The sequence below is a fragment of the Heloderma suspectum genome, chromosome 3, assembly GCF_057233095.1.
Source record: "Heloderma suspectum isolate Gila_16-S chromosome 3, 16-S_ref, whole genome shotgun sequence".
Classification (NCBI taxonomy): Eukaryota; Metazoa; Chordata; class Lepidosauria; order Squamata; family Helodermatidae; genus Heloderma; species Heloderma suspectum.
In genome coordinates this window covers 49016777-49040242 of record NC_139460.1, presented here as the reverse complement: position 1 = coordinate 49040242, position 23466 = coordinate 49016777, and the positions used below count along the sequence as shown (strand labels likewise).

At 43.1% G+C, this 23466-nt stretch overlaps 1 protein-coding gene across 10 annotated transcripts in view; it reads right to left on the bottom strand.

Annotated features, from left to right (window-relative positions):
* Positions 1-23466, bottom strand: part of NME7 (NME/NM23 family member 7) — a 140500-nt gene that overhangs the window by 94179 nt on the left and 22855 nt on the right. For all 10 annotated transcript variants that reach the window (XM_084843165.1, XM_084843167.1, XM_084843166.1 and 7 more), the window contains 2 exons: positions 18089-18196; positions 4610-4776 (listed from right to left, as the gene is read on the bottom strand). In XM_084843165.1, coding sequence (XP_084699291.1) covers positions 4610-4776; positions 18089-18091 — 170 coding nt within the window. In that variant the 5' untranslated portion in view covers positions 18092-18196. The remainder of the gene's footprint in view (positions 1-4609; positions 4777-18088; positions 18197-23466) is intronic.

The following is a 23466-nucleotide window of genomic DNA, read 5'->3' as shown; positions in this document are numbered from 1 at the left end:
GAGTAATATAAATGGGATCTGTAACAAAAAGTTGCATGGGGGGTGGGGGGGTGTTTGTGAGGTTGCTTTACCCTCTACAGGTCCAAATTTAGATAGCTATACCAGGGGGGTGGGGGGGTAGTGACCAGAGTGATGCACGCTGGGCAAATGAGGATCCCCTCCTTTTTGTGCAATTCTCCAATCTCCGTATTGCGGAGGGAAAACAGCGTGGGTGAAAGACATTATGCCCACATTACAGGAATAGGGCTGAGACAAAGTGATTTATGACAACCCTACAATGTAATTCATTGTTAATATTCTCACACTGCAGGGTGGAGGGGGTCACATTAGGTTGCTTATGTTGAGAGGCTGGCTTCCGACAACCTCTAACATAACCCAGTTTAAATCTCGTTACATTGCCCCCTCGTCCTGCTCACTTAATACCAACACTTGTTCTATGTTTCTTCCAGACAAGGCTTTTATGGTTCCATCGCACTGCTTCATTCATGGCCCAGACAATGATGTCTTCAGTTTGTAATCCTCCCATTTTCCCACTGCTGCTTCTGCCTTTTTTCTTACCACACATAATCCACTAAGATAGCTGCCCGATGCTTTCTGAGCAGTAGTGCTAGGAGCCTTCCACCTAGAATGTCCCCTAAGTTTTAACAGGTGGGAGAGAGGGTTTGCTCAGAAGTGCATGTTGTGCTTTAACTCCTTTAGCATCTGGATGAAAGAATTCCAGAGGGGCTGTGGCTGTGCATTGTGGTGATGGGCAAGGAGGGGAGAGGAGGCGGTGTCCCTGACTAATAAGCAATCTCTGTGGGAAGGCAGACAGTGCATGTGGTTCTCTTTGCTCTTTTGAGCTCCTTCTTTCTGAGGCAGCAGCTGGCCCAAGCAGCTGGCTCATCTTAACAGTCTCAAGTTCAGCCTTTGCTCCACTAATTTCCCTGGGAGGTGGGGGGAGGGTTAGCTAGAAATGTGTTGGGGGGGTGTTCGTGCGTGATTTTCAGAGCAAGGTTGGTGGGCCTGGTGGGGAGGGAGGGAAGGCAGCCGTGTCCTGAGCTCCACATGAGATTCAGGTAACTACTATCTGGGCTGTGTGTGGCTCATTCAGTGATCATTTCCCCTCCCTTTTCTCCAGGGAACACATGAACAGTCTAGTTTTTCCCCCATTTGGAGGAAGCAGTTGCCTCCTTTAAAAAAATGTATGTACTTCCGCAAATCTTGGCATTCCCGTGAACTCGGAGTTAACTCCCTCTTGTTCACGGGTACAGCCCTTTTGGCTAAAAAGCCATTGGCATATCCCAATTGGGTTCAGTATTGGAGAAAGAGATGATGCTTATTATCCAGGAACAGCACGAGATTCCAGCACTGTAATATTGGAAGTATTGGAAGTATCTAGACATGATAGTACCTCCAAGAAGTCTAAAGAGCTTGTTTCCATGCTGTGAGTGCCATCTTTCTTGATACCAGAGCCATCTCAACAGTGATGCTCCATGGCATTAGTTATCAAATGGTAAGCTATGTGTGTGCCATGTGTGTCTCATTTATACTACACAAGTTCATGACACCACCACAAGATTCAAGAAGAGAGAAGTTTGTAATGCCACTGTGAAACTTTGGGTGTCATTTGACCTGTGTAAGTCCCCAGATGTGAAAATGCATAGAAACCACTGCTCCTTCCCAGTTTAATTCCTTTCCAAAGGTTTTGGGGCAGTGATGAAGAAACTAGGCTTCAATTTTGTAATGTAGCACTGCTTTCAAAGGGGCATACACATGAGCTACTAGACGACCACTGCAACACTGTCCGCCAGTCATGATTCAGTAGCTGATAGGCAAGAATTAGAATCAGAAGGGCTGCTTCTATGGATGGGCATCTTTAACATCAGCCAACCACAAGTCCATCCACAGCTCTTTCTGTCCACACCGCCTGGAGGAAAGAACCTGGAACTTGGACGGTAATCACCAACCACCAGGGACCAGAAGGAACTGCCATAAATACCTCCATGAACCTCTAATATATAGTATCTTTTGTGCATTTTAATTGTAAGCCATTTGGGAGACAATCTTTGCTGAAAAGCAGGGCATAAATATAGTTACTCATATCCGTGCCAATTTAGGCACCATTGCTTCAACAAAGTCAGAGATGGATGCGACCAGAGTGCAGTCTAGTGATGCTATCATGGATGGCTTTCAGCTTGCAGAGCCTGAGAACATAGACAAATGTCTTGCAGGACTGAGGCCCACCACTTCCTCTCTGGATCCTTGTCTATCCTGGCTTCTGAAATCATCCAGAGCTGGGCTGGGTATTTGGACCTCAGAGGTGATTAATGCTTCCTTTAGGGAAGGGGTGGTCCTGACTAGCTTGAAGGAAGCAGTGGTGAAGCCCCTATTGAAGAAATCTGGTTTAGATCCATTGGATAATTACCACCCAGTGTCAAAGCTACAGAGAGCTTCAGCTATTGGGCGGTATAGAAATGAAATAAATAAATAAATAAATAAATAAATAAATAACTTTTCGGCAAGATGTTGGAGCATGTGGTGGCTTTTCAACTCCACATAGTATTGGATGATGTTGATTATTTGGATTCATTCTAATCCAAGCTCAGGCCTGTTTTGGGGACAGCCCTGACTGCCCTAGTAGATGACTTATGGCCAGAATTGAGGGGGTGGGCATGGAGCGAATGCAACGCTGTTGGTTCTCCTGGACCTCTCAGCAGCTTTTGGTACCATCAACCATAGTATCCTTTTTGGATCATTTATCTGGGTTGGGCATAGGAGACAGAGTGTTCCAGTGGTTCCAGTCCTTCCTGAACAGCCTCAGAAGGTGGTGCTGGGGGACATCCACTCCACCTCATGGCTATTTGGTTACAGCATGCTGCAAGGTTCCATCTTGTCTCCTATACTTTCCAACATCTACATGAAACTGCTGGGGGAAGTCATTTGGAGGTATGGGCTGAAGTGTCACAAATATGCTGATGATACTCTGCTCTACCTCTCGCTTCCATCTAATGGTCCTAGGGAGGCTGCTGAACTCCCGAACCAGTGTCTGGAGACAGTTTTGGGATGGATGCAGGCAAACAAGCTGAGACTTAATCCAGACAAGAGAGGTACTGTGGTTAGGGAAACTGACAAATCTGGACAAAGGAATACACCTGGTCTTAGATGGGGTTGCAAACCCCCTGAAGAACCAAGTGCATTTGTGGGAGCACTCCTGGACTTGGCACAAACTGGGGAAGTTGGTGGCAGTGGCCAGGTGTACTTTTTACCAGCTCAGGCTGGTATGCTAGCTGTAATCTTAACTGAAAGGGGATCGTGCCTCAGTTATTTATCGTCTGTGACATCCAGGCTGCCTACTGTCATATGCACTACATGGGGCTGCCTTTGAAGATGGTTCAGAAACTTCATTTAGGGCGCAATCCTATGGCTGCTAGGCAGCAGCTAGTTGGACAAAGGATTGGTTGGTTCCTGGAGAACTGCCTCCCCACCCACCCCTCCGCCGCCTCGTAGGCAGCGTGGATCATCCCTGCGCTCCGCGCTTGTAAGAGCAGCACACAGAAGGGGGAAAGGGGGCATTCCCGGGGTCGAGCAGGGAGTTTGGAAGTGCCGGTACAACACTTCCTATGTGTCGTCTGGCTTCCCCACCCCATGTTCCAATTGTCCTGTGGCTAGACAGCCAAAATCAGCCATCTAGCCACAAATGCAGGGTGGCTGGAGCACAGAGGAGATGATCCACTCCACGCTCCTCCTGCCATGCATTGGATAGGTGGTTGCCTCCAAGTTTGGAGGCAGCCACCTATCCACATAGGATTGCGCCCTTAATGCAGAAGATAGCCACCCCAGATACTGGTAAGGGCTGGCCGGTCTGGTCATGTAACAACAATACTATGCCAGCTGCACAAGCTGTCAGTGCATTTCCAAGCCTGATTTAAAGTGCTGGTTTAACATTTAAATCCTTCACTGGTTTCAGTCAAAGTTACTTAAAGAACTGCCTTCTCTTGTACCAGCCTTACCACATTCTGAGGTCAGCAGCAGAGGCCTTTTTTACCTGACCACCACCAAGGGTGGATAGACTGGTGAATACAGGGGAAAGAGCCTTTTCAGTGGTAGCCCCACACCTCTGGAATTTACTTCCATCAGCGGTTCATTAGGCCCCTTCTTTCCAGGTCTTCAGGAAGGCTCTGAAGACCCACCAGGTTCACTGACCTTTCCATAGTCTGTATGCTGCAGGTTTTATTGGTGCCTGTTTTTATAGAATTTGTTATAGAATTTTTATTGAATATTTATAAACTAATTTTTTTGTATTGTTCTGTAGTTTTTTATCTTGTATGCTGCCCTGAGAAGATTCTACCCTTAAAGGTGGCCTAAAAATAATTTTAAATAAATAAACAACCCTCTTCAATTTCCTGCTTCCATAAACTTGACTCTACTTTTATATGGGACCAGTTTAATCCCGCACCCTTCCCCCTTTTCTTTTCTTTTCCATAACGGAAAAAGGTACATTTCCACTCCCCCTTACATAATGAAGTAAAGAGGCTCTCTAATGAAAGATAAATATTATCAATACCCTGGACAAAATAGTTTATAAAGTTGGAAGTATCTCGGAGGTTCAAAGAGTACAACCTCTCACCTTTCTTTGCAACTGCCCAACATGCGGGAGGTATATTGATCTCCATAGTCAACCAAATTGAGGTGGCGTGAGAATATAGTAATTTTGTTACCCACAAACAGATCTTTAAAGTGCAGAGCTTCATATTTGGTGCGATTCAAGAATCTGCAGTGGTTCTTCATGTCATACTGCAGGGTAAAGAAAATGAGTCATCTACATGCAAACCTAAAATACATTTATGTATTTCTTTATGTATTTAAACAGTGTAAAGTTAAAATAAAAACAAGTTAACTCTGAAGGTGCTGAACATCCATCCCTTCTGTGCATATGGGGGAAAAGACCAAAAGGGATAGTAGGACAGAAGATGGGAGGGAATCCCAACCCCACCCAACCCTTTTCTATTTTCTGTCATGTCTAGCAAAAAGCTGCCAAGGAATTTTCAGATCTCTCTCTGCAATCGTGCACAAAGAAGAGCATACGTGGTTGTTCTTAAAAACCAGGATTCCCAGGATCCTACTTAAAACTGTTAGATTCCACACAATTTGCCATTACTTCAAACTCTGTATTTCTAGGGACCTATACCAAACGGCTTGGAGCACAGAAGAGATAGAGGTAGCTTCGTGAGCTGAATTAAACGATCTCCTTCAATTGTAGTCTAACAGGCAAAACCAATGCTGTTAACAGTTTCTTTCTTAAACAAATTCTTATTACAGAGCACATTCATTACAAAAATGTAAATCTGATTAACTACAACTAAGGAGAGAATTATCTCTAAATTGAATCATTCTTTGTCCAAACCAGAAAGGCAGACTCATGGTAAACAAACATCCATTTACATATTCATTATGTGACACTTCGTAGGTTTTTGTTATCTTAATATAGAAGCATTTACTAGATAATAGTCTTTTTTTACAAAAATCTCCAATAAACCAGTAGTTCCACAGAAAATAGGATAATCTTACAATGAGAAGCTTTCGGACTGAAATCAAGCTTCCTACTCTGGAGGCTTTTCACAAAAGGTTTGGAAAGAAACTAGAATTAAAATGAAAGAGCAGAAAGGCAAAGCATTAAAAAATCCCTGAAGCCTCAACCAACCCCTTCTAGAACAGGATGGGGACGTTCCAGCCTAAGGCTCCCCGCCCCCCCCCGTCCCATCCCCCCCCCCCGCACCTCTGCCAGGAAACATTTGTCTCTCACCAGCAGTGGATCAGGTAAGAGCTTTTCCCTGCAGTGCAGAGGGGTGGGGCCCAGGGGAGGAAGCTGCTGAGTGATTCAGTCCTGCTTCCTTCTGAGCCTTGTCCTGTAAAGACTTGTCCTGCTTACCTCTGGGTAGACCTGCAGAGGCTTAGAATCATAGAATAGTAGGGCTGGAAGGGGCTTGCCAGCTAACTTTTGAATATATATGATGCACATGCTTACTTCTGAGTAGAAATGCTATTTGAAAGTGCTGCTGAGTATTTCAGTACTGCTTACTTCTGAGCCTTGTCTTCCAGAGGCTTCTTCTGCTTACTTCTGAGTAGTCCTACAGGGGCTTGTCCTGCATGCTTGTGAGTAGGCATACTGCTTGTGCATACTTCTGAGTAGTCATGCATAGGCTTGATATTGGGATGCTATTTGAAAGTGTGCTTGAGTGATTCTTTCCTGCTTACTTCTAAATAGATAGGCTGAGGCTTGTCCTGGTTATTTGTGAGTAAACATACTGCTCATGGGCTTACTAGTGGGTAGACATTTATATATTTATTTTATTATGTATTTTTATCACATTCTTAAGCCAAAAAAAGGCACCCGAAACGCTACAATCAATCAGCAAAAAAGACAGTTCCTGCCCACCGGCTAAAAATCTAAAAACATATGACACATGAGGAAAAAGGAATGGGGAGGGAAGAGGAAAAAATTAAATAAACTGTTAGCAGGGCTGGTGAAATGACCCTGCTTCCCCTCTCATGTCCTGGGAGGGAGGCGCAGTCCAACTAGAGCAGGCCCTGATACTTCCATTGCCTGCTCCAGTCTCCCTTGCTCCTTTTCCACATGCCCATTGATGTCAGTTAACCCTGTGGGGGTGACAGGCAGTCCAACTGGAGCAGACCCAGATACCTTCTAAAATAAATTAGTAACAATGGAATTAGAGGGGGGAAGTTCAGTCCCATCCACTTTGCCTTTGTCCCCACCCATCACAGGAATGAGGCCCATAAGAGCTTCTCTGCAATGGAACCAGCCCTTGAGCCAAAAAAGATTCCCCACTCCTGTTCTAGAAGCTGCTTAATACAGCCCTAACTCAGAAGCCAACACATACAACCAGATTCCCAATGCCTTGCCACCACAGGACTCCAATCTGCACAAAGAGACCACTGCTGGCCAAGTTTTCCCTATTTGTTTTAACTGAGGGGACAGCTTCAAGTGGATACTCCTTTTGAATGTGCCAACGTCCCCCTTCCATTGCTATGAATGGAGGAGCCTATTCTCTAGATCAGTGGTCTCCAAACTATTTTGATTGCACTTCCCTATCAGTAAAAAAATATTGAGCACGCACCCCAGTATAGCAAATGATATACATGTACTAGTGTACTATTATGTACATTATAAAACATCCACAAAAATAGAAAGTAATGAAAGATGAGATAAAGATGAAATGAATAAATTACTTTAAAAATATTGTTTATTAACAGTATAAAAACCTTGCTCTCACTAAAAATATATTAATAATAATAATAATATTTTTAGTGAGAGCAATATGATTGAAGATGCTTGATTATTTTTGAAAATCTTGGTTTAACACTTTGTGATACAGCAATTCAAGGGTCTGGTTCTACGTTCAGTTTATTTCGATACTTGGTTTTAATGGCTGTCTAAGCTGAAAAGGCCCCTTCATGGATCACTGTCTTGTTGTGGCAAAGGGGCTTGCGTAACTCAGTGAAGCCATAAACTATGCCGTGCAGGGCCACCCAAGACGGACAGGTCATGGCAAAGGGTTCTGACAAAATGTGGTCCACTGGAGAAGGAAATGGCAACCCACTCCAGTGTTCTTGCCAAGAAAACCCCATGGAACGTATCACAAGGCTAAAATAGATGACGCCGGAAGATGAGCCCCTCAGGTTGGAAGGTGTCCAATATACTACTGGGGAAGAGCAGAGGGAATTTCCAAGTAGCACCAGAAAGAGTGAAGTTGGTGGGCCAAAGCCGAAAGGACACTCAGCTGTGGATGTGTCTGGTGGTGAAAAGGAAGTCCGATGCTGTAAAGAACAATATTGTTTAGGAACCTGGAATGTCAGATCAATGAATCAAGGTAAGCTGGAGGTGGTCAAACATGAGATGGCAAGATTGAACATCGACATCTTGGGAATCAGCGAACTAAAATGGACAAGCACAGGCGAATTTAATTCAGGTGACCATTATATCTACTATTGTGGGCAAGAATCCCTTAGAAGAAATAGAGTAGCACTCACAATCAGTAAAAGGGTGGGAAAAACAGTACTGGGGTACAATCTTAAAAACGATAGAATGATCTCAGTACGAATCCAAAGCAAACCATTCAACATCACAGTAATGCAAGTCTATGCCCCAACCACTGAGGCCGAAGAAGCTGAGGTTGATCGGTTCTATGAAGACCTACAACACCTTCTAGAACTAACACCAAAAAAAGATGTCCTCTTCATCACAGGGGATTGGAATGCTAAAGTAGGAAGTCAAGAAATCACCGGGAAAACAGGCAAGCATGGCCTTGGTGTACAAAATGAAGCAGGACAAAGGCTAATAGAGTTTGCCAAGAGAACACGCTGATCATAGCAAACACTCTTTTCCAACAGCACAAGAGGCAACTCTACACATGGACATCACTAGATGGTCAATATCGAAATCAGATTATGTCCTTTGCAGCCAAAGATGGAGAAGCTCTATGCAGTCAGTAAAAACAAGACCTGGAGCTGACTGTGGCTCAGATCATGAGCTACTTCTTGCAAAATTTCGGCTTAAATGGAAGAACGTAGGGAAAACCACTAAACCATTCAGGTATGACCTAAATCATATCCCTTATGAATATACAGTGGAGGTGAGGAATAGATTTCAGGGATTAGACCTGATAGACAGAGTGCCTGAGGAACTATGGACGGAGGTCCATAACATTGCTCAGGAGGCAGCAACTCAATCCATCCCAAAGAAAAAGAAATGCAAGAAAGCCAAGTGGCTGTCTGATGAGGCTTTACAAGTAGCTGACGAAAGAAGCAAAAAAGCAAGGGAGAAAGGGGAAGATATATCCAACTGAATGCAGAGTTCCAGAGAACAGCAAGGAGAGACAAGAAGGCCTTCTTAAATGAACAATGCAAAGAAATCGAGGAAAACAGTAGAATGGGAAAGACTAGAGATCTTTTCAAGAAAATCGGAGATATCAAGGGAATGTTTTGTGCAATGACACCGGGCATGATAAAGGACCAAGAAGGCAGGGACCTAACAGAAGCAGATGAGATTAAGAAGAGGTGGAAACAATACACAGAAGAACTATACAGGAAAGATCTGAATGTCCCTGATAGCCATGATAGTGCGGTCAATGAACTTGAGCCAGACATCCTCGAGAGTGAAGTCAAGTGGGCCTTAGGAAGCATTACTAACAACAAAGCTAGCGGAGATGACAGTATTCCAGCAGAGCTATTTAAAATCCTAAAAGATGATGCTATTAAAGCGCTGCACACAATATGCCAACAAATGTGGAACACTCAACAGTGGCCACAAGACTGGAAAAGGTCAGTTTACATTCCAATTCCAAAGAAGGGCAACGCCAAAGAGTGTTCAAACTACCGTACAATTGCGCTCATTTCACGTGCCAGCAAGGTGATGCTCAAAATCCTACAAGCTAGGCTTCAGCAGCATGTGAACCGAGAACTACTGGAAGTACAAGCTGGGTTCAAAAGAGGCAGAGGAACTAGAGATCAAATCGCCAACATTCGCTGGATCATGGAGAAAGCAAGAGAATTCCAGAAAAATGTCTATTTCTGCTTCATTGACTATGCTAAAGCCTTTGATTGTGTGGATCACAACAAACTGTGGCAAATTCTTAAAGAGATGGGAGTACCAGACCACCTTACCTGTCTCCTGAGAAACCTGTACGAGGGTCAAGAAGCAACAGTAAGAACCGGACATGGAACAACCGATTGGTTCAAAATTAGGAAAGGAGTACAACAAGGCTGCATATTGTCACCCTGCTTATTTAACTTATATGCAGAGTACATCATGAGAAACGCCGGGTTAGATGAATCACAGGTCGGAATTAAGATTGCCGGGAGAATTATCAACAGCCTCAGATACGCAGACGATACCACCCTAATGGCAGAAAGCATAGAGGATCTAAAAAGCCTCTTGTTGAGGGTGAAAGTGGAGAGTGCAGAAGCTGGTTTGAAACTCAACATTAAAAAAACTAAGATCATGGCATCTGGCCCCATCACTTCCTGGCATAGAGAAGGGGAAGAAATGGAAGCAGTGACAGATTTTACTTTCTTGGGCTCCAAGATCACCGCAGACAGTGACTGTAGCCATGAAATTAAAAGACACTTGCTCCTTGGGAGGAAAGCTATGGCACACCTAGACAGCATTGTAAGAAGCAGAGACATCACCTTGCTGACAAAGATTCGTATAATCAAAGCTATGGTTTTCCCAGTAGCAATGTATGGCTGTGAGAGCTGGACTATATGGAAGGCTGAACGCCGAAAAATTGATGCTTTCGAACTGTGGTGCTGGAGAAGATTCTTACGAGTCCCCTGGACTGCAAGGAAGTCAAATCAGTCCATCCTAAAGGAAATCAACCCTGACTGCTCATTAGAAGGACAGAGATTGAAGCTGAAGCTCAAATACTTTTGGCCACCAAATGTGAAGAGAAAAGTCACTGGAAAAGACCCTGATGCTGGGAAGGATTGAAGGCCAAAGGAGAAGGGGACTGCAGAGGATGAGATGGCTAGATAGCATCACCGATGCAATGAATATGAACTTGAGCACGCTCCGGGAGACAGCGGAGGACAGGAAGGCCTGGCGTGCTATGGCCCATGGGGTCACGAAGAGTCGGACATGACTTACAACTGAACAACAACATAGCTGAAAAGGACACTTCACAAAGATATGCAGATCCAAATGGGAGAAGTGCATACATAGTTGGCTGCACTTACTAAATCATTATACTCATTTTTCAATCCCATCCACCAATTATGCAAGGTTTTTGTTGAAATTCAGCTAGCAAAGTTCAATCTTCCCTGATGTCAATCAGTTATTCTAATCTAATCGGAAGGTGTTGGACTTTTATATTTTTAACAAATGGGTTCAAAACCCACTGAAACTGTTTGTTTTGAAGTTTTTTGAACAGGTTAGGAAATTCTGTTTCCAAATTTTTAAAGTGGAAAGATATGAAAGTTTTTATGGGTTACATCATTGTCAGCAACAAAATCACATACCAATGGAAACATTTCCAAACATCCATTTTCAAAATGCTCTCTCCATAGCACAAATTTCTTTCGAAAAGAAGTTACTTTCTCACTCATTGTTAAAACGTCACCTTTATCTTGAAGGGAGAGATGCAGTGTTTATTTTTTCAAAAATATCTGCTAGGTAGCATACTGCTGACAGCCACCTGTCATCACAGAAAAGGTCAGCAAAGTTGCTCTCCGTTGGCAGATGGCAGCTGCTCCGGTGCCATGGCCGAGCAAGCAACTGTGCCTTCTTCTACCGTGCCTGGCAGAGACTGGCACATTTGCTTTTGGTGGCCACGGCAGAGGAAGGATAGGAGATGAGCCAAGACAGAAATGCCATCGAGCGTCCCTCTCAGCTCCCAGCCCATCCTGCTGCCTCTGCTGCCGCCATCATTGCACACAATGGCAGCTCACCAGGGCAGGAGGCAGCTGCTCAATTATCAGGTGGCTCACGCACCCCAATGGATCACCTTGCACACACCCCACTTTGGAGACCACTGCTCTAGATTAGGGCAAAAGTGTGTCAGTGCACAAGTCAACAGTAGGGCCTTTAATTGGGTGAGACTCTTTGGGCAAAAATTATTCGTTCTAGCGAAGTGTCCTACACACCCTTTTATACTGCTTCCACCATTTTATGCAGCCAGATTCTACACATGTGTTTATTCAGAAATAAGCTCAATGTGTTCAAACGGGTTTACTCACAGATAAGTATACACAAGATTACAGCCTTAGGCTCACACACAAATTGGCTAATAAAAGTACTGACACTACAAGAATATCTACAGAGACGTGAGTTGTCTTACTATTTATTCGTTTCAAAAGTATCTTTTTAGATATTCCTCAGAATGACTAAGGACAATTTCTTTTTTCATTTACAATTTCATATCCAAAGCTGCAGAAGCCATTCATGACAGTTTACTCTGGAAATATTTAAATCCCAATTTGACATAATTGAAATGATTAAGTACTTCCAACAGTCATCCCAAGTTGCAGAGAATTGTAGGGAGAGAAAGGGGAACCAAAATTCTTGAATACCAAGTGTGTACTATCAGTACTGAGCATGAAATATCTCTTCACTGTAGTCTTTTCAGTATGCAGGATTTTCTGCTGTAATCAAATTATGAATCACATTCTCCTACATGGCTTTCCCAAATAATCTACCAGATATTGCCTGATTACGTTCTAGTGTTGTTGTTGTTGTTGTTCAGTTGTGTCCAACTCTTCATGACCCCATGCACCATAGTAAGCCAGGCCTTTCTGTCCTGCACTCTCTCCCGGAGCTTGCTCAAGTCCATATTCATTGCATCCGTGATGCTATCTAGCCATCTCATCCTCTGCCGTCCCCTTCTCCTTTTGCCTTCAGTCTTTCCCAGCATCAGGGTCTTTTCCAGGGAGTTTTCTCTTCGCATTAAGTGGCCAAAATATTTGAGCTCCAGCTTCAGTATCTGTCCTTCCAATGAGCACTCAGGGTTGATTTCCTTTAGGATGGACTGATTTGACCTCCTTGCAGTCCAGGGGACTCGTAAGAGTCTTCTCCAGCACCACAGTTCGAAAGCATCAGTTCTTCGGTGCTCGGCCTCCCTTATAGTCCAGCTCTCACAGCCATACGTTACTACTGGGAAAACTATAGCTTTGATTATGAGGACCTTTGTCGGCAAGGTGATGTCTCTGCTTCTTACTATGCTGTCTAGGTTTGCCATAGCTTTCCTCCCAAGGAACAAGCGTCTTTTAATTTCATGGCTACAGTCACCGTCTGCGGTGATCTTGGAGCCCAAGAAAATAAAATCTGTCACTGCTTCCATTTCTTCCCCTTCTCTATGCCAGGAAGTGATGGGGCCAAATGCCATGATCTTAGTTTTTTTAATGTTGAGTTTCAAACCAGCTTCTGCACTCTCCTCTTTCACCTTCAACAAGAGGCTCTTTAGATCCTCTTCGCTTTCTGCCATTAGGGTGGTATCGTCTGCGTATCAGAGGTTGTTGATAATTCTCCCAGCGATCTTAATTCCGAGCTGTGATTCATCCAGCCCGGCGTTTCTCATGATGTACTCTGCGTATAAGTTAAATAAGCAGGGCAACAATATACAGCCTTGTCGTACTCCTTTCCCAATTTTGAACCAATCGGTTGTTCCATGTCCGGTTCTTACTGTTGCTTCTTGACCCTCATACAGGTTTCTCAGGAGACAGGTAAGGTGGTCTGGTACTCCCATCTCTTTAAGAATTTGCCACAGTTTGTTGTGATCCACACAATCAAAGGCTTTAGCGTAGTCAATGAAGCAGAAATAGACGTTTTTCTGGAATTCTCTTGCTTTTTCCATGATCCAGAGAATGTTGGCGATTTGATCTCTAGTTCCTCTGCCTCTTCGAAACCCAGCTTGTACTTCCGGTAGTTCTTGGTTCACATACTGATGAAGCCTAACTTGTAGGATTTTGAGCATCACCTTGCTGGCATGTGAAATGAGCGCAATTGTACAGTAGTTTGAACACTCTTTGGCGTTGCCCTTCTTTGGAATTGGAATGTAAACTGACCTTTTCCAGTCTTGTGGCCACTGTTGAGTGTTCCACATTTGTTGGCATATTGTGTGCAGCACTTTAACAGCATCATCTTTTAGGATTTTAAATAGCTCTGCTGGAATACTGTCATCTCCGCTAGCTTTGTTGTTGGTAATGCTTCCTAAGGCCCACTTGACTTCACTCTCGAGGATGTCTGGCTCAAGTTCATTGACCCCACTATCATGGCTATCAGGGACATTCAGATCTTTCCTGTATAGTTCTTCTGTGTATTGTTTCCACCTCTTCTTAATCTCATCTGCTTCTGTTAGGTCCCTGCCTTCTTGGTCCTTTATCATGCCCGGCGTCTTTGCACAAAACGTTCCCTTGAGATCTCCGATTTTCTTGAAGAGATCTCTAGTCTTTCCCATTCTGTTGTTTTCCTCGATTTCTTTGCATTGTTCATTTAAGAAGGCCTTCTTGTCTCTCCTTGCTGTTCTCTGGAACTCTGCATTCAGTTGGATATATCTTCCCCTTTCTCCCTTGCTTTTTGCTTCCCTTCTTTCCTCAGCTACTTGTAAAGCCTCATCAGACAGCCACTTGGCTTTCTTGCATTTCTTTTTCTTTGGGATGGATTGAGTTGCTGCCTCCTGAACAATGTTACGGACCTCCGTCCATAGTTCCTCAGGCACTCTGTCTATCAGGTCTAATCCCTGAAATCTATTCCTCACCTCCACTGTATATTCATAAGGGATATGATTTAGGTCATACCTGAATGGTTTAGTGGTTTTCCCTACGTTCTTCCATTTAAGCCGAAATTTTGCAAGAAGCAGCTCATGATCTGAGCCACAGTCAGCTCCAGGTCTTGTTTTTACTGACTGCATAGAGCTTCTCCATCTTTGGCTGCAAAGGACATAATCAATCTGATTTCGATATTGACCATCTGGTGATGTCCATGTGTAGAGTTGCCTCTTGTGCTGTTGGAAAAGAGTGTTTGCTATGATCAGCGTGTTCTCTTGGCAAAACTCTATTAGCCTTTGCCCTGCTTCATTTTGTACCCAAAGGCCATGCTTGCCTGTTATCCCGGTGATTTCTTGACTTCCTACTTTAGCATTCCAATCCCCTGTGATGAAGAGGACATCTTTTTTTGGTGTTAGTTCTAGAAGGTGTTGTAGGTCTTCATAGAACCGATCAACCTCAGCTTCTTCGGCCTCAGTGGTTGGGGCATAGACTTGAATTACTGTGATGTTGAATGGTTTGCCTTGGATTCGTACTGAAATCATTCTATCATTTTTGAGATTGTACCCCAGTACTGCTTCTCCCACCCTTTTGTTGACTATGAGTGCTACTCCATTTCTTCTAAGGGATTTTTGCCCACAGTAGTAGATATGATGGTCACCTGAATTAAATTCGCCTGTGCTTGTTCATTTTAGTTCGCTGATTCCCAAGATGTCGATGTTCAATCTTGCCATCTCATGTTTGACCACCTCCAGCTTACCTTAATTCATTGATCTGACATTCCAGGTTCCTAAACAATATTGTTCTTTACAGCATCGGACTTCCTTTTCACCACCAGACACATCCACAGCTGAGTGTCCTTTCAGCTTTGGCCCAGCCGCTTCACTCTTTCTGGCACTACTGGGAAATAAATACCCTCTGCTCTTCCCCAGTAGTATATTGGACACCTTCCGACCTGAGGGGCTCATCTTCCGGCATCATATCTTTTAGACTTGTGATACGTTCCATGGGGTTTTCTTGGCAAGAATACTGGAGTGGGTTGCCATTTCCTTCTCCAGTGGACCACGTTTTGTCAGAACTCTCTGCCATGACCTGTCCGTCTTGGGTGGCCCTGCACGGCATAGCTTATGGCTTCAATGAGTTACGCAAGCCCCTTCGCCACAACAAGGCAGTGATCCATGAAGGGGACTTTCTAGTTTATTGCAATAATATTTGACAATTCTTCTGATATTTACTGAAAGTGTTCCAATTCCTTTTAATCACTACCAAGAAGTGACAAATTTTACATTAAAAAACCCAAGTCCCCATAAGATTTTATGTGCTTCGCATACTTTTGAGTTATTTATAAATCTGACTAAAACAAAGAGACAGGTGCACAATAATGTGGGTAAACAATAGTAAAATCAACAGCTTATTTGGTAAATACAGCTTGCACATTTATTCTTCTTCCTCTTCCATCCTTTAAGAACCAAAAGGAAGTGAAGCATGCTGACTTGGAACCAAAGAGCCCCTCAGGCACATGCATGTGCTTCCCCAGGAACAATGGATTTTTTTTTTCAGATAGCAGCTCCTCATGTTGCATCTGAAGCCTCTCCCAAACCCTCCCTGAGTTTTGGCGCCAGATTGTCTGCAACTGGGAGGAGAGCTTTCAAGCCTTCAATTGTGTACATGGAAGCTCCCCACGTGGCCGTTTGGGTCTCAGATACTACATACAAACCATAAATCATCAAGAGATGTGTCTAAGAAGCTACATAGGATTCTTGAATGATATTGTGAAGCTTAGTGGGCTGGGTTTGGGGGGATTTTTTAAACACGAACTAGCCCTTATGTCTAATGAACTGCCTTTCATTCATTCGTTGTCTTCCTTAAAAGCTTGGTAAAGATAGGTGCTGCCATGCTGGCCTCAGGGAATGAGAGATACTAAATAAGTAAGCACTATGCATTGTTGAACTAACTTCAGTTTGCAAAGGGGAAAAAATTAAGTTTCAGTTTACCCAGAATTAAGATGCCCTTTACCAACCAAATTTGTATGAAATCCATTTGTTCAGAAAAAAAACTTGCTCAGATTATTAGTACTCTTTCACTGTTTCTATTTTTTGTCCTGACTTCAGGCATTAATGCAGTCATTGCCAATTTCACTGACAGAATGTGAAAGAGAACCTAGAGTCCAAAAGAAAAGCAACTCTATCCACTGTCTGGATTGCCTGGCCAGGGCTACGCGTAGCCAGCCATCATCTTGGCACCCATCCCCACTAAGCCTGGAGTCCTCCCAAATCAGTGCTCCTGCTTCCTATGCCCATCCCTCCAAGTTATGCACCACTTCAGAGGGCAGGAAAAGAAGCTGAGGAATAGTTGCCAGAACATGCTGCATTTTAAAAACTGCCTTTAAACTCCCAGGTGCATTTGCAAAGGAGTACAGCACTCAGTCCAAGTCTGTAGAGTGTTTTAATCAGAATTTTTTCCTTAACTGCCACCACCAAGTATTTATGATTCTCCCGTTATCACATGTTGCGGGGAGGAACTGCTTGTGGGATCCCCTTGCTAAACTGAGCATGAAGTCCTTTTCCAAAAGGCATTTGACCAAACAATCTAACCAGGCTCTTTTGTTAAATGGGAATGCAAAACTAATATCCCTCTTTTTGGGCAGCCTTCTTATGAAATATAGTTTATTGTACAGGAGGAAGAGACCAACGTAGCATAAAAAATAGTAACCTACAGAATTACTTATGTGGGTGCCTGTCTTCACTGCTTGGCTAAGATAGGATTACCAAGCAGGAGCCCAGGAGTAAGAGATTTATTTATTACATTTCTACACCACCCAATAACCGAAGCCAAGTTTTTGGAATATCTTTTGTTTCAGGTCATTTCGCAAAATCCAAAATAGCTCCAGCCACATGCTATCTATATTCTCCAGGCTCTAGAGCAGCTCATCCATCTTCTATCCAGCCATCAAGTAGAATACCCATTCAGAGAGAAAAGGTTACCAATCCCACCTCTTTTGAAAACCTTTATAGTGTCATCCTGGTTACAAGAAGAGACCTCCACACCTCTAGGTCCCTGAAACAATTAGAGCTAGGCAAGTCACAAATGACATCATACCAAAGCTTAGAAACCATAGTCCTGCGCAGCAACAAACTCATTAGCATTTAAAATTGAGGGAAACAACCATGATGATAGGCAGAATTCACATACTCAGTCCTGTGTGACAATAGTTAGGATTTAACATAGGAAATTCAGCATTAACACATATCCAAGAAAGGCTGGCTGCTGCGCAGTTTCCCAAAATTGAGTTTTACACTTTTAAAAACAGAACCAGTAAGGTCAAGCTGGCCAAGCCTTAGAAACCGTAACACATATAGGTTTAGTTTACAACAAAGTTTCCTACCATCCCCATGATAAGCAATCATCCATACAATGGGGAAGCCTGGGAAAGGCAGCAGAATCAGAGGCATCTAAGCCTTTATGGCTGGTGCGCAAGATAAATCTTCCATCTATCCAGTGGATGGGCCAGCCCCAAGCAAAGCTGCTCAATCAGTCCTAGTCTGATGGTAATCTTCATCTCCACCACAACTACTATATTTTATGGCATCATCAGGAGGCCCTAGAAAAGCTATCACTCTTGCTTCTCCATGCAAAAAGAAATGTTCAAATTCTAACATGGGTTTGTGGAAAGAGGATATAATGCCCTATTTTCCTCTAGAACTATGTATCTCCTAAGAAAGAAAAGCAATTCTTATGTGTGCTTTTTACCTCCTGTGAATGCCAGAGGTAGCTTACTTTTGCTCTCAAGCAAAGCAATTTGCAAGGTATTCTTATAACAACAACGTCTTACCATCTCCACCGACCCATCTTTGGGATAATACAACAGCTCATAACGTCGAAAAAGCGAAGCATTTGTATCATACCACTCTGCAATGAAAGCAAATCTTTCATCCTGGCTCTGAGAAAAAAAGAGAAATGTACATTTTAAGTAGACAATATTACTAATCCAGATTTTTGAAGTATAGTCTACCAGTCATAGGGAATCACACTTTCCTAATGCCAGCAATAAATATGATTTTGTCCCATATACAATTCAAGTGTGGGTGCCACTGAATATCTTGGAGCATTAGTGAATAAATGCAATAAGAACACATACTGAATAAAGATATACTTTATTATTTGTAGACCAATTCACCTCTTCTTGTTTAAAGGTCTCTCAGAAAAGGTACTTCACCAAGTACTGTTTTTCAAAACAAAAGTTGGGTTTTCAGAGTCAGCAGCTGGCCTCCTGGTTGCCCTGAGCAGAACAGCAACAAAAATCTCTGGACAGACCGTGTTTATGGGATCCATCTCATCAGGTGGATCCTACCTTCATAGAACAGGTAACTTAGGACTTTGCTTACACGTAAATTTTAGGACAGTGATGCAAAGAAAACAACATTTATGGCTAGCAGCACACAGGAGAAAAGTAGGAAATTAATGCAATGTATTTAATTCTGCAAGAAGGCTTTTCTAAAGAGTTCTGGTTCGAAAACTGTGCGCCACCACCAGTAACATATAACATCCCCTATAGTCACTGAAATACATAAAGATCACATTGAATTGGTAAAGCTTTGCCAGAACTGTGTTCTAGTTTGAAAGGCTAACACCCTTCTCAAACATTCCATGTGAGAGATCGCATACTGGCTAAGTGCAAGCTTTGAACCTGGTTCAAATCTTACTTCAATCGTGATCTGACTAGTTGGCTTTGAAGAAGCCTCTCTTTCTCTCTCTCTCCCTCCCTCCACCAACCTCCTATCTGTCATATGGGGATACTGCAACTACTACTGACTACATTACAGGGTAGTTGTAAGGATTACTGAGATTTTTTTGAATATCTGAAAAGAGTGATATGCCAACTATTACTACTATTATGACAGCTTTGTAAATAAGCCCATTAAGATTACTAGCCTCTTAGACAAATAAAAGAAACTGACTTTTACCAAGCGGGCTGGCAGAGATGGATGGATCACTCCTTCTCTCCTCTGTCAGCCTGCTGAGTTTCTGAGCTGGTCATGGAGGACACAACGTTCCTCCAGAGCTAGTACAGAAACCAAGTGGGTTGGTATAGGAAGAATGGAGTAATCCCATCCCTCCTCCACCAGCCTGCTCATACACCTGCATAGAATTCTATGCACTCGCCTGCATGGAATTTCTAGTCACCTATGACAAGCAGGCAATTTATTAAATAAAAGATATTATCATTATTACTTTCTGCCTTAAGCTATTTTAAAATAAGCTAATTCCTCTTCCTTAGGTGACACCACCTCCCCAACTCAAATACATCTGCCCCATGAGGCCTCTCACAATTCCAGTTTTAACTCTTCCAACTATTCACATCAAGTTCCTACCCAGAACTTCATTCATATGGGCAGGGCTTGCCACGAAAATCACATCACGTTATGGCAATTATACTTTCTTACAGCAACCCTCTCCCACATTGCATTGCACAATAGCCCTATGCAGAAAAGGCAGCCTTTATATGAAAAATGGGCAGAGCCACAGATGCACATCGGGAGATTTGTGTGCACAGCTGAACTTTATCATTACTCTTCTGAATAAAAACCCTTCCTCTCCCCTTTCACAAGACACTTCTTAATCTCTTCAACTGTTTGCCCCAGGTAGGATTTCATACCAACAAGGATTTCATATGTTGGTATTATCGATCATACTCTGGTATTTGAGACTATATTCATGCTCCCTGACCAAACCTTGGAAGTAAACATTGCCAACCTCTGCAGTTAGATGAGCATTGTACTATTGTTTAAACACTTCTTCAGAGCCAATGAGTGTATAGTATGTACCACTATAGGTCCCACCCTAGTCAGTAAGGCTTACAACATACAGTGCAAACACAAAGAACAAGGACTAAGTCTAAGGGTGGGGGATGGAGACTTCTCAGAGCAGAGCACATATTTGTACTGTTAATATAAGTGCTTCCCACTTCCCCAAGCAGTAAGAAGTTCTAGGGTTTCGTTTATTTGGTGTAAAGAACACACCAGAGTCTTATGGTGTCATTGTAATATTTCCTTTATTTAGAGATCTGCAAGCAGGACGCAATGGAGACAAATACACTCCTATAACCTGTATCAGGCTCCCAGAGAGCAGCTCTTGCTGCCAGCTTCAAAGCGACACCCCAGTTTAGCAAACTGCACCTAAGTTCAAACTGTGAAGACTCCCTGTTTCTTGCTTACTCAGTCAGTCAGTCACACACACACACACACACACCATATGGGTCCCAGAGACCACCCCCTTCCAAAGGCTGGATTCCTGGCCATCAGTAGACCATCCCCAGTCACTGCAGGAATATTAAGGCTCCTTTGTTAAAGTCCTTGGCCTTCATCAACCACTCATTTTTGTTGCTGCATTTCCCTGAGCCAACACTGATCTCCATACCTTGAGCTTCCCCCCACCAATAATTTTTAAGGTTGGAGATTAGTGAAAGAACCTGCCATTTAAAACCTTCAGCATTACAAAACAGCTGATGGCATTCAAAGAAAGCGGAGCCAAGTCATTTACCAGTGCTGCGGAACAATGCAGTTGCAGCACCATTTGTGACTCATTGGTCACAGCACCTGCTGGGAAAGCTTTCCCGGCTCAAAAACTGCTTCTAGACTTTGCCAGTACTGCAAAAGAGGCAACAAGTCATTGCCACCAGAGATTGCAAAAGGCTATGTTAAAGATGTCAGATAATGGAAAATTATCTTCCTTCATCCTGTACACTGTCTAGCTGTATCCCAATCAGGCCGAAGCATAGTGGCAACCCAGTAAGATGCTGCTGACCTTGTCAACATTTTATTCTCTAGGGAAGGTCATTTCAATTTCTACAGCTGCCAATCCTTCACCTGTTATTCTGTCCTTGGCTTTCTCTTAAAGTTGTATCCTATATCATTTGTGCCACCTACTTGCCTCTTAAATAATTCAGGCATTTAATTTTTTTTTTTTCTGAGTAGGATCCACACACACACACCAAAGTCTGCTTCTTCCTGTAGAAGTCACAGAAACCTTTATCTGCACCACGATTTTTTCCTTTTTAAAATAAAAATGTGTCATGATTATGAGAATTAATCTAAAACTCTGAGAGTAATGCAGCCAACCTTCTCAGTCTCAGTTTCCCTTATGTACTGGAATGGTTTCCAAGACAAGAAAAATAACCTCTTGAGAAGAAATCATCCTTGATTTCAGTTAAAGAGAAGGAAAAAGGCCAAGGTACTCAATAACCTTTAATGTCAATGCAAATAGAGAAACAATAAAGTATTTAACTAGCCACATTATTTACCTTCGTACTGGCCATGGTTTATTTTATTGTAAACATGGTTACTGTAACACTCATTGTACATAATAAGTAACCTTTTAGGCCAGCCTTCCCTAACCTGGTGCCCTCCAGATTTTTGGACTACAGCTCCCAGCATGCCTGACCATTAGCCATACTGGCTGGGGCTAATGGGAGCTTAAGTTCAAAATATCTGGAAGGCAACAGGTTGTGGAAAACTGCTTTAGGCCTTCAGTAAAGCTGAAAAGAGAGCAAACTAGGTAACTTGTTTGGTTGCTTAGCAACTAGTATTCAAGGCTGCTACCTCATCCAAAGGCACAGAAAGGTGACTGCATATGTTAATTCATTTAAATACAGACTAATGCTAAATTGCCAATTTGTATAAATGAGGCTGAGTTAGGAATGAAAACGAGCAGGAGACAAAGGGAATCTGTCAGCCTGGTTAAAAACAGGGTACCAACTCCCAGGAAAGCTTGTGCACACAAAGATGTACGTGTGTAGGCTCTCTCCCTCTAGATGCCCACACTTAATGTGTAGCCATTGGGGGCAGGAGAAAAAGGTCCAAACCAAGCTCACCCATGCTGTAGTAACCTCCCAACTGGACTACTGGAATGCACTCTAGGTAGGGTTGGGCTGCCCTTGACAAGTATCTGCAAACTTCCTTTGGTCCAAAATGCCACTGCCAGACTATCACGGATGGGTCAGATGGAACAAATAAAGAACTAAATGCTGTGCAGCCTGAGTACCCTAAAGACCATCTTCTCCCATATGTCCCCCCCACCCCAATACTCTCTGTCCAACATCTGAGGTCTGGCTCCATGGTCCCCTGCCAACTGAAGCACAGCTGGTGGCCATGTGACAGGGTCTTTTCACTGGTGGCACCAACACTGTGGAATGCCCTACTACGGGAAGTCAGTCTGGCCTTATTTTCCCAGTAAAAATGTCACTTTCTGGATCAGCCTTGGCCATGGCCAATGATTAGTTTGAGATGTTCCTGGCTTCCCTGCTCCTGTGAGCAGGTTTTTATTAACTGATTTTTACCTGTTGTTATATTGCTTGTATTTTTGTTGGTGCTGTTTCCTGATGCTCTTATTCATTTATTAGTTTTATTGTTTTTATGTTCTTGAGTTGTTTTACCCAAAAAAAAGATATGATTTTAAAATCAAATACATACATATAGCTTATACATAAACACAACTAGGATGAACTCCCCCCTTTCAACTCATCATACACAACTACAATGGCTTTCAATGCTGAAAAAGTAGAAGAGCCATGACTACAGCACAATCCTATGCTGAAAAATTGCCATCCTGGCCCCTTCAGATGATTACATTAAAAGCAAAATACAGCTATCATCATACTGGAGAAGAAAGTGTTCCCTCTTGGCTTTATAATAATACCAAACAAAACTGTTTAGGATACCAAAAAAGTAACAATGACTACCAGACTTAGGTAGCAAAGCCATGGCAACAGCACAATCCTATGCATGTTTACTCAGAAGTCAGTTAAATGGGGCTTACTTCTTAGTCTGTGCGTTTAGGATTGCAACAAAACTAAGTACTGGATAATTGTCAAGATCATATTATTATTTAGATTAATATTTAGACTGCTGTTCAGCCACAAAGATCCTCAAAAGGAGATTACAATAAAATAATCATAGAATCATAGAATAGTAGGGTTGGAAGGGGCCTACAAGGCCACCGAGTCCAAGCCCCTGCTCAATGCAGGAATCCAAGTCAGAGCATCCCTGACAGATGGCTCTCCAGCCTCGTCTTGAATGCCTCCAGTGTGGGAGAGCCCACTACCTCCCTAGGTCATTGGTTCCACTGTTGTATTGCTCTAACAGTCAGGAAGTTTTCCCTGATGTTCAGCCGGAATCTGGCTTCCTGTCACTTGAGCCCATTATTCCGTGTCCT